Source organism: Gigantopelta aegis, chromosome 5 (genome assembly GCF_016097555.1).
Source record: "Gigantopelta aegis isolate Gae_Host chromosome 5, Gae_host_genome, whole genome shotgun sequence".
Lineage (NCBI taxonomy): Eukaryota > Metazoa > Mollusca > Gastropoda > Neomphalida > Peltospiridae > Gigantopelta > Gigantopelta aegis.
The window spans coordinates 25917185-25929455 of NC_054703.1; the positions used below are offsets into that span (position 1 = coordinate 25917185).

Below are 12271 nucleotides of genomic sequence, written 5' to 3' on the forward strand. Positions count from 1 at the left end.
GTCTTAGTAATGGCACAAAACTGTAGACAATACAGGTTGAAATGAGAGATGAAGATATTTAATTCTGAGAATGTAGATTGTAATAATAATTAGTAACTTTAAAAAATGTTATAGTGAATTTAAAAAAACAATCCGGATATTTGTCATCAATTCCGGAATTCCGAGTATGGCATGAAAAGTCCGGAGTTTTTCGGAAAATTCCAAAACGTTGGTCAACTGAATGCATATTTGGTATATATTATATATTATATTGTTTGATATATATTATGTATATATTTATTATTGGATATATTTGATATTGGTAGGTATATATTATATTGTTTGGTATATATATTATATATATATTTATTGTTTGATATATTTGATATTGGTAGGTATATATTATATTGTTTGGTATATATATTATATATATTATATTGTTTGATATATTTGATATTGGTAGGTATATATTATATTGTTTGGTATATATATTATATATATATTTATTGTTTGATATATTTGATATTGGTTGGTATATATTATCTTGCTTGGTATATTTTATATGGGTTGATTGTGTCGTTATGTTTTGCAGCGTGTCCGAAACCCAGGTGTCCAAAAACGTGTCCATGGGGTACAGTTTTAGTGAAGCACAAATATATCGACTGCAAAATCTGTCAATGTCGAGGTAATTTATTGATAACATACATTATATATTTAATTTTTAATGTTGTTTTATGCACTATGCACACCCAGGCCCGTAGGAACACTGGAGGACGAAAATGTAGGGTGTTTTTTTTCTGTCTTACTCTATAGAAGTAAAAAAAAAAAAAAATTGTGTCCCCAATAAAGATTTTTTTTTTTAAATCAGCAAAATTATGTCGAGGTAATTTATGGATAACATACCTTATATATCAGCTTTTTAATGCTTTTTATTCATACCGAGACCATAGAAACAAGGAGGGACGTGGGGGGAGGGACAATCCCCCCTTCTACTTGAGAAGGAGAATGTACGTTTATTTTGTCCTACTCTATATAAAAAAAGGTAAAAAGTGGCGTGTGCCCTCACCGTCCTCCCATCCCCCCTCCACCGAGACTATGACCCACTCACTAGAGATTGTAACCCACCCCCCGCGTTAGAGATATCGTTCCTATGGGCCTGACACCATGAATATGTTACGGTTTTTTTATATACACACCATGCATACATGTATATATATTTATTTATATACATACCATGAATATATTAAGTGTTTTGTGTACACCATGAATATATTAACTATTTTATGTACACCATGAATATTAGCTTTTTATGCACATCATGAATATATTAGTTTGTACTACTGGATAGTGTTATGAATTAATAATATAAAACCCCCAGAATTGTTGCATTATTTATGAAACACACTGTTCTTTGAAACCCTTGGGAAAGAATTTTAAACTGGTGGGCGAATCACAGATATTATAATTATTAATAATGAATATTCATAAAGACCATGACATACTTAAAGGGACTCTGTTAACGTTGGATCTAGACAAAAATACTTTATTATTATCTTGAAATGTTAAAATTATAATTCATGCCTCTTAAAATTTAAACTACATAATTCCATCTACTAGCAGAAACATATTGATTTACGGGGGACCGCGTGAAGCGGACTGGTTGCTATTTTGATAAATATGTGACGTAGATTGTTTTAGGTGTTTTTCGATTTTTACCGAATATTCTTAGGGAAGCCACTGCTTACGCCCAGAGTCAGAACATTACACTTTGAATATCCTTGAATTAATTATGTAACTATTTGTTGTGGGATTTATTCAGGCACGGTGGGGCAGGGGGAGGGAGGGGGGGGGGCATTCCCCAAGAGTTCTTCAGACGTCTGGTCAACAGCATGAGGCAACGATGTGTCGAATGTATCCACCACAGGACCCCTCTCTATGTAGTGGATGGCAATCTGAATGGAATCCGCTATCTGAATGAGATTATCCAGCCGTTGGTTCTCCCAGGCCTTCAGCAGATTGGCGGCGGGGCAGTTCTGCAGGATGACAATGCCAGACCCCACCGCGCCAGGGTGGTAACAGACTTTCTCAGACAACAAGGTATCGCCAGGATGGATTGGCCAGCATATTCGCCTGACTTGGCCCCAATAGAGAACGCCTGGGACGAATTAGGCAGGAGAGTTCGGGATAACCATGCCCCTCCGGCCAACCTTCATGATCTGGGTCAACTTCTTATGGCAGAGTAGCAGGCCATTCCCCAAGAGAGTCTTCATCAGACGTCTGTATCGCGCCAAACAAGCACTATTAAACGAATGTTCTAATGTGATAAAACGATGTGTCGACCTGTATTCGACGCCAAGGGTGGACTTTCACACACTATTGACGAATGGTTTTCTAAATATTGTAAAATCCATGTTTTGACAACCTTGTAACTTTGACAGCATGTCATGTGACTTTCTTGTATACAGTGACGTTTATTTGTGGTTTTTGTGGAGAGAGAGAGAGAGAGAGAGAGAGAGAGAGAGAGAGAGAGAGAGAGAGAGAGAGAGAGAGAGAGAGAGAGAGAGAGAGAGAGAGAGAGAGAGAGAGAGAGAGAGAGACAGACAGACAGACAGACAGACAGACAGACAGACAGAGACAGACAGAGAGAGATATATATATGGATTCACCCATGGAACCTATTCTGCTTTTCATTTCAGTGTGCAAGAGACCTACCTGCCCGGCTAGATGTAAATACGGGAATAAGATTATAAAAGACCCAGTCGGACCTTGTCCAAAGTGCGTCTGTGACTGTAAGTAATTACCAAGTCATCTTTACGGGAGCTAATGACATTAACACAATGGCAATCCATTATTTTTTTAATTAAAATTATCAATGTCAATTATCAAAATTTTAGGCCCATTTTGACATTTTACTTACGGAATTAATTATATCATGAAAATTATATATTTCTTGTGTATCTTTCTTATATGTATTAAAATTATATGGTTCATAAATGCCAACTGTTTGAAAATAAATTCTGCCGAAAATTGACTTTAATTTTGTTGATTGAGGCATGCGTTAAAAATTTTTTTTTTTTTTCTTTTTAAATTATAAATTTGTGAAAATGAATCCCTTCTCACAAATGAAGGTATAATCAAAATCATTCTCTTTAAATTTCATTCAGGCGATCGGTTTGGCGATCGGTTTGGCCGTTTTGTATTTCGAGGACTATGTTTAATAATGTTTATATATTGAGGCATGCATTCGAAAAAGAAAAAAAAAGGGTTTTTTTGTGGTTTTTTTAAATTATAAATTTGTGAAAATGAATCCCTTCTCATAAATGAAGGTATAATCAAAATCATTCTCTTTAAATTTCATTCAGGCGATCGGTTTGGCGATCGGTTTGGCCGTTTTGCATCTCGAGGACTGTGTTTAATAATTTTTGTTTCCCCCCCAGGGTGTGCACCTCCTGTGTGTCCTGTAAACTGCAGATACGGGACACAGATTGAAACACTTAAAAAGTCAGGCTGTAAAAAGTGTATATGCCAGCGTGAGTTTACTTGTTATTGGTGTTTTTAGCTTTCATAATGATAGACTCAGACTACCAACTGCCAGCTGAAAGTTGGCCAACTTTCTACTCTCACGCCTTCTTTCTAAGACTGTCCAGTTACTAGTCTATGCGCTCTTACAACTCGATTCTCGTCGTATAATGCTATTCTCAGACTACCAACTGCCAGCACAAAGTTGGCCAACTTTCTGCTCTCACGACTTCTAAGACTGTCCAGTTACTAATCTAAGCTCTCTTACAACTCGTCATCGTATAATGCTATTTCCCATTAGCTAAGCGCAAAGTTGGCCAACTTTCTGCTCTCACGACTCGATTCTCGTCGTATAACCCATTAGCTAAGCGCATATGGCGTAAGTCGGGAGTCGGAAATTACAACGCAACCGCCGAGTTGGCCAACTTCGTCGTGACAGTTGACAGTCTGATCCTAGCAAAATAGAATGCCAGACAATGTTTAATAATTTTATAGATCATTTTGTTAAAAACTTTTACAGACAGTAAATTTTAATGTTAAATTTTCATTATTTTCTCAGTTTATTTTTATATCAAAGACTTACGAAATTTTAGTTTTTTCTTCAAATTTTAAGTATACGTAATTATTTCAATGTTCTCATTATTTCAGCATGTCCTCCGATCTCGTGTCCAAACAACTGCCTTGTGGGTACTAACATCACAAAGAACCCACTCACAGGATGCAAGATGTGTATTTGCAAAAGTCAGTAACTCTACACAGTTTGGTTTTTCATTGATAACATATTTTATCATGTAACCATCATGGGCGTCAATCTGGATTTAAAAGTGTGTGTGTGTGTGTGTGTGTGTGTGTGTGTGTGTGTGTGTGTGTGGGGTGACATGTTTGTGTTTGTGTGTGTTTCTTACGTCGAATTACGTCAACAATGGCGTTCGTACAAAACTATGATAAAAGGGATGACTACTTGCCATTTTAAATAAATAATTAATACAGTAATTAAATTAGGTTTTTTTTGGTTGGTTTGTTTTTTGCTGCTGCTGCTGTTGTTGTTGGTGGTGGTGTTGTTGTTGCTTTTGCTAAACGAAAAGGTGGGGGGGGGGTGGAGGGGGGACATTTATGTAGATTGTCCCCCGGCGTTGAAAAGTGAGGGGGACGCGTCCCCCCCCCTGTCCCCCACCGATCGACGCCCGTGGTAACCATGCTTCCTATTGACCTGATAACCCCTACCTGATAATTAGAAGTGTTGTCATGTCACTAGGAAGTGTTATCACGTCACTAGGAAGTGTTATCATGTCACTAGGAAGTGTTATCATGTTACTAGGCAATGAGTTGTGCGCATGACGAATGTTTGCTCAATTTACAGGTAGATCGTTTTCTCATTTTTCAAACATCCATTTACAGCAATAATTGTTGAACTACATAAATAAATATAACATTTACACTTCCCGTAACATCAAATTACCTCATAGTTTTTTTAATTTTTCATTATTCGCTCCTATTCTGAACTAACCAGCGTTTTTAATGAAACATTTTGAAACAAAAACGCAAAAATATAACTTGAAAGAGGTTGCATGATAACAAAAATATCAGGTTACTACGTTTTGATATCGTGGTTATTTTGCTCGGTTCGCTGAAGCTCACCTGTTACACCGTTATCTAAACCTTGCCAAACAACCACGATATCAAAACGTAGTAACTTAATATTCTATGTTTAGTGCATATAGCGTATATATACAAAAGTATTGGGCACAAGTTATTCAACTTACGAGGCCCTCTCCTAATTACAAACATTAAATTGTACAATAATGGTGATTGTCATTTTTAATAAATCAAACAATCAATCAATAAATAAAGTAAACATTTGTGAGTTTTGTTATAATATACTGATGAAAAAAATAAGGGAGCACATTGTGTTTTTTTTTTTAGACCACATTTAATTCACTACCAGCGTAGTTATTTCTGTATAAAATACAAAGTTGTAATTTGGGATTGAATGTCAGGGATTGATTTTTAGTAATACATTTATTGGCCAAATAAAGCTTTTTTTTTCTGCAAACACCGTAACATTTATATATTTATTTATGGCATGACTGGCCCGTAGCCAAGATTTTGAGAAGGGGGGGGGGGGGGGGGGTGGGGGGTCGTTTAGGCTTATGGTGAGGCACGAAGCGCAAAGCGCCCAAGTTGCTTGGGGGGGGGGGGGGGGGTCCGGGGGCATATTGAACAAAAAAGAAAAGCCACCGATGTGGGGGGGGGGGGGGAGGGGGTTGGCCTCGGCCGGCTCCTCCGGCTAGGACAGGAAAAGGGTTGGGGTGGGTGGGAGCACAAGCAGCCCGACCGGGGTCGGTAGCGGACGGGGGACGCCTCTACCACATGTATCTATAAAATATACTGACCGGCCTCGGTGGCGTCGTGGTAGGCCATCGGTCTACAGGCTGGTAGGTACTGGGTTCGGATCCCAATCGAGGCATGGGATTTTTAATCCAGATACCGACTCCAAACCCTGAGTGAGTGCTCCGCAAGGCTCAATGGGTAGGTGTAAACCACTTGCACCGACCAGTGATCCATAACTGGTTCAACAAAGGCCATGGTTTGTGTTATCCTGTCTGTGGGAAGTGCAAATAAAAGATCCCTTGCTGCTAATCGGAAGAGTAGCCCATGTAGTGGCGACAGCGGGTTTCCTCTCAAAATCTGTGTGGTCCTTAACCATATGTCTGACGCCATATAACCGTAAATAAAATGTGTTGAGTGCGTCGTTAAATAAAACATTTCATTCTTTCTTTCTATATAATATACTCTTCAAAAAAGTAGGGGAATCTGAAATATTAATGTTAATATCAACTATTAGACCGAACATACGTTTTTGACTACAGACATCCTAGTAAAGAACGTTCAAGTCTATTTATTAACACACCGAAACACATTCCATGGTTTGCACGTGCATCACGCAGTTGCCCCGTACACGTGAGTAGGGTCTCATTCTCGGTTTTGTCAATTTCTAGGAAGGTCAATTAATCACTTTGGAACATTATTTTTGTCAATCTTTTTCATTCTGTTGATCATACAGTTGTTATTGTTTTGTTTTTAGTCATTTTTATTGTTTGAATTTGCGATTTACTGATAGAAAAACGTCAACTTTCAAATTTCACTTCTGACCTCAAACGTCATTCAAGATCTTTGGTGGTCATAAAACCTACTGTAATACTGAACTACCGGTTGTAATGTTTGCCCAATTAATTCTCTATTGTCATATAACCATTTCCCACAGCTAAGAGTTCCCCTACCTTTTTTGAAGAGTATATAATGATTTTTAACAATACAGACAAATACATGTTGCTGTTTTCTCAGAGTGCCAGCCCGCGGCGTGTCCCGTGAGCTGCCCATACGGACTGGAGGTGATCAGAAACCCGAGGACGCGGTGCGAGGAGTGTAGGTGTCTAAGTAAGTAAACTAAAGTTTTTGTTTAACAACACCACTGGAGCACATTGATTTTTTAATCATCGGCTATTGGATGTCAAACATTTGGTAATTTTACGAGGTGCCAGTCCCCTCCCAGGTGGATTATGTGATCTGGTTAAAGAGTAGAATGGTGAAGTTTGTTTTGTTTAACGAGACCACTAGAGCACGTTGATTTTTTAATAATCGGTCATTGGATGTCAAACATTTGGTAATTTTGACATATAGTCTTAGAGAGGAAACCCGCTGCATTTTCCCATTAGTAGCAAGGGGTCTTTTATATTCACTTTCCCATAGACATGGCAGCACATACCACGACCTTTGACCAGTTGTGGTGCACTGATTGGAACTAGGGGCGGGAGGTAGCCTATTGGTAAAGTGTTCGCTTGATGCGCGGTCTGTCTAGGATCGATCCCCGTCGGTGGGCCCATTGGACTATTTCTCGTTCCAGCCAGTGCATCACGACTGGTATATCAAAGGCCGTGGTATGTACTACCATGTCTGTGGGATGGTGCATATAAAAGAACCCTTGCTGCTAATCGAAAAGAGTAGCCCATGAAATGGCGACAGCGGATTTCCTCTCTCTATCTGTGTGGTCCGTAACCTTATGTCTGACGCCATATAACCGTAAATATAAATGTGTTGAGTGCGTCGTTAAATAAAACATTTCTCTTTCTTTCATTGGAACTAGAAAAAAAATCAATCAGTTGAATGGATCCACCGAAGTGGTTCGATATGCCGACGCAAGGACCTCAAAATGGATCTTAAATGTTCATAAAACATTGGTAATTTTAATAGATACCAAAAAAAAAAAAAAAAAAGTATCCAAACTGAATAATTTTATATAAAATTAAAGAAAAATAAATTAGTATTTCGCCTTTCTTTTTGTCATTTAGTATATATTATATCTGTTTATTTCAGAATGTTCTCCCACGGTCACGTGTCCTCAAAACTGTCAGAGAGGGACACAAATGATAACGGACAGACAGACAGGCTGCAGCAAATGTGTGTGTAAAAGTAAGCACTTGGCTGAAATAGAAGAAAAAAAAAACCCCAAAACAGGATACCGGAGAACGGGGGGCGAGGTGGAAGGGGGGGGGGGATGCCATTTCACATCAGCTTTTATTTTCAGAATTCGGGGAGCCAATGTACCCAATACCAGGTGCGTGTGCAGGAAAGCGTGCAGGGGAGGATCTGTATTGTGGGAAGTGACATTTTTACGGGCTAGGGGTCAAATAACGTTACCGCTGAAAATATATTGAAGAAAAGAAATTCGCTTGCCGCGGTATGGGCGTGGGAGGTCGACCCCCACCCCACACACCTGTATGAGTTTAACGTCTGGCGATTTTGATTAGAAACCATGACCAATTCTCTGGAAACTTAACTTGAAGATGGTTTCGAATTCTCTACTCTACCAAAAGCAAAAAGCAAAAAAGCAAAGCAAAGCAATGCAAAACAAACAAAACAAAAAACCAAACCAAAACCAAACCAAACCAAAACCAATCTAAACCAAACAAAACCAAAACCAATCTAAACAAAACGAAACAAAAACAAAACAAAACAAAACAAACAAAACAAAGCCAAGCCACACCAAACCAAACCAAACCAAACTAAACAAACCAAACTAAACAAACCAAAACCAAAACCAAAACCAAAACCAAACCAAACCCAAAACCAAACCCAAAACCAAACCAAACCAAACCAAACCAAACCAAACCCAAACCAAACCAAACCAAACCAACCCAACCCCAAAACCAAAACCAAAACCAAAACCAACCCAACCCAACCCAACCCAACCCAACCCAACCCAACCAAAACCAAAACCAAAACCAAACAAACCAAAACCAAAACCAAACCAAACCAAAACCAAAACCAAAACCAAAACCAAAATCAAAACCAAAACAAACCAAACCAAACCAAAACCAAAACCAAACCAAACCAAACCAAACCAAACCAAACCAAACCAAAACCAAAACCAACCAAATATCTTGATCCAAAGTGGCAACAAACAAATAAAACAGCGACTGTGATTTTGTTTTCAGAGTGCCCCCTAACGACCTGCCCTCGTGTATGTCTGCTGGGGACGATGAAGGTGCCGAATCCGGGTGCAAGAGGCTGCAGCAAATGTATATGTAAACGTAAGACTCAACCTTTGGTTTTCTCTCTCCCACATTTAGGTTTTTAAAAGGTTTTTTTCTGTTTATAACCAATCCCCCCACGACTGGAATATGTGCGTATAAAGCGTAATTTTCTTCCAGTTTAAAGACTCCTGTGAGGCAGCAATGTTTCCTTATGCTAGTCTTAGACTACCAACTGTCACGACAGAGTTATCCAACTCAACAGTTGCGTTGTAATCTCACCCCCACCCCTAACTCCAAACTTACGACTGGTGCGCTCAAATTAACAACTAATCGGCCGTAAGAGTTGTATACGACGAGAATTCAGTTGTAAGTGTTCAGTCAAGAGATCAGCGAGTTGGCCAACTTCGTCGTGACGGTTGTAAGTCTGAGACTAGCATTATTCTCTTGACAGCGAATTATTTTTATAATATGATTTGTAACATTTATATTTAAAAAAGGATAGATATTTATTATTGATCGTAATAGCACAGGATACAACCTTTTTCTTGTCAACAATTGGCATTGGATGACTTTAACCGTGACCTTTAATAACCAAGGGCATGATCCTTGATGATTATAACCAACCGATCTGGATCTGAAAATTCTATTAGCGTGCCTATATCCAGTTAAGGTTCAGGCACGTCCATTCTGGGCACAACCTCTGACGTCGCCAGTGACGGGTCCATCACTAGCAAATCTTGGTCTATGTCCATCAATGAAAACAATAAACATCCTTAATACATTTCAGAATCATTCTTGGTAATGAAAATGAAAGCAAATCTTGGTCTATGTCCATCAATGAAAACAATAAACTTCCTTAATACATTTCAGAATCATTCTTGGTAATGAAAATGAAAGCAAATCTTGGTCTATGTCCATCAATGAAAAACATATAAACACCTTAATACATTTCAGAATCATTCTTGGTAATGAAAATGAAAGCAAATCTTGGTCTATGTCCATCAATGAAAACAATAAACTTCCTTAATACATTTCAGAATCATTCTTGGTAATGAAAATGAAAGCAAATCTTGGTCTATGTCCATCAATGAAAACAATAAACATCCTTAATACATTTCAGAATCATTCTTGGTAATGAAAATGAAAGCAAATCTTGGTCTATGTCCATCAATGAAAACAATAAACTTCCTTAATACATTTCAGAATCATTCTTGGTAATGAAAATGAAAGCAAATCTTGGTCTATGTCCATCAATGAAAACAATAAACTTCCTTAATACATTTCAGAATCATTCTTGGTAATGAAAATGAAAGCAAATCTTGGTCTATGTCCATCAATGAAAACAAATAAACTTCCTTAATACATTTCAGAATCATTCTTGGTAATGAAAATGAAAGCAAATCTTGGTCTATGTCCATCAATGAAAACAATAAACTTCCTTAATACATTTCAGAATCATTCTTGGTAATGAAAATGAAAGCAAATCTTGGTCTATGTCCATCAATGAAAACAATAAACTTCCTTAATACATTTCAGAATCATTCTTGGTAATGAAAATGAAAGCAAATCTTGGTCTATGTCCATCAATGAAAACAATAAACTTCCTTAATACATTTCAGAATCATTCTTGGTAATGAAAATGAAAGGTCTACTAGACACAACTTTTATCATTTTGGTAACAGGGGAAGGTGGCAGGCCGACTTTTAACCCGAATTAAACAAAAATGCCTGAATCTAGATAACGACATTTATTCATATTAACATTACTGCCACGGGCACGGCGGAGCAGGGGGGGGGGGGGGGGGGGGGGGGGGGGGGGGCTGGAGGAGGGAGGCTCTAGCCCCTCCAATAATTCTGGATCAAAAATATTATTGGTAATAAACCTTAACACAGACTTGAATTTTACTTATAGAATGCAGCAAATTGCATTTCAGGACATCAAGGTTTCAAAATTTTACGGGGAAGTATATCCCCGAACACCCTAGAAACTACGATTTGAGCACTCGATCTCAGTCAGCCCATCCCCCCCCCCCCCCCCCCCACCCCCAACGTCTACTTGCTTCCGCCGTGTCTGTACCAAACAGCTATATATGGTTGCAAACGAATCGGTACGCATTTTTACACGAATTACAGCTAATGCTTTGGGTAGAATGATGGAAATGAATGGTGAAAAGGTTTTAGGAAAGCTCATTTTGCCCGAATATCTCTATTATTTTTGCCCGAATTTGAGGATTTGTCATCCCCCCCCCCCCCCAACCCCCCCCCACCCCCCACCCCCCAATTCGTCTCGTACGCTTATGACTCTTTATCAGATCTATGAAGAGACACATCTCAACGTCAGGAGGCAGTAAAATCTTATATAAAATTTTGTTTCTTTTATATTTTTTTCAGCATGCCCCAAATTAATTTGCCCCAGGGATTGTGCTAGAGGGACGCAAGTGACCAGAAACCCCAGAACAGGGTGTTCATCATGCTCCTGCAAAAGTAAGTACGAAGAAAAGAAAACGTATATAGGATACATGACAGGAACGTCTGAAAGAAACCTTGTAGGCAGTCCATCACGTTTTAAAATAAGCTACAAGCGAGTGATTAGCGGGGAGTGGGGTGGGTGGGTTTGGGTGTGTGTGTGGTGTGTGTGTATGTGTGTGGTGTGTGGTGTGTGTGTGTATGTGTGTGTGTGTGTGTCGTGTGTGTGTGGCATGTGGTGGGTGTGGTGGGTGTATGTGTGTGTGTGTGTGTGTGTGTGTGGTGTGTGTGTGTGTGTGTGTATGTGTGTGTGTGTGTGTATGTGTGTGTGTGTGTGTGTGTGTATGTGTATGTGTGTGTGTGTGTATGTGTGTGTGTGTGTGTGTGTGTAGTGTGTGTGTGTGTGTGTGTTACAATTAGGTAAAGTAGCAGGATTTAGCGCAGTCGGTTGAGTGCTCGCTTTTCTATGCACCATTCCACAGAATAGGGCCGGATTTAACTCGACCGGTTGAGATGCTTGCGTCGCAGGATCGAACCACCTCGGTGAATCCATTCAACTGATTGGGGTTTTCTTCGTCATAACCAGATCACCACAACTGGTCAAAAGCTGTGGTATGTGCTCTCCTGTCTGTGGGATGGTGCATGTAAAAGATGGGGAAATATAGCGGGTTTTCTCAGACGACTACAGAATTACCAAATATACTTAACTCCAAAAGAAACGCGAAAATTTTAAAATATTAAAAAACCCACATTTGAATAAACTATGTACAAATC

General features: G+C 38.9%; 1 protein-coding gene across 3 annotated transcripts in view; it reads left to right on the forward strand.

The window, feature by feature from the left end:
* Positions 1 to 12271, forward strand: part of LOC121373518 (kielin/chordin-like protein) — a 94750-nt gene that overhangs the window by 61176 nt on the left and 21303 nt on the right. For all 3 annotated transcript variants that reach the window (XM_041500191.1, XM_041500193.1, XM_041500192.1), the window contains 8 exons: positions 572 to 664; positions 2676 to 2768; positions 3417 to 3509; positions 4147 to 4239; positions 6844 to 6936; positions 7873 to 7968; positions 8994 to 9089; positions 11423 to 11515. In XM_041500191.1, coding sequence (XP_041356125.1) covers positions 572 to 664; positions 2676 to 2768; positions 3417 to 3509; positions 4147 to 4239; positions 6844 to 6936; positions 7873 to 7968; positions 8994 to 9089; positions 11423 to 11515 — 750 coding nt within the window. The remainder of the gene's footprint in view (positions 1 to 571; positions 665 to 2675; positions 2769 to 3416; positions 3510 to 4146; positions 4240 to 6843; positions 6937 to 7872; positions 7969 to 8993; positions 9090 to 11422; positions 11516 to 12271) is intronic.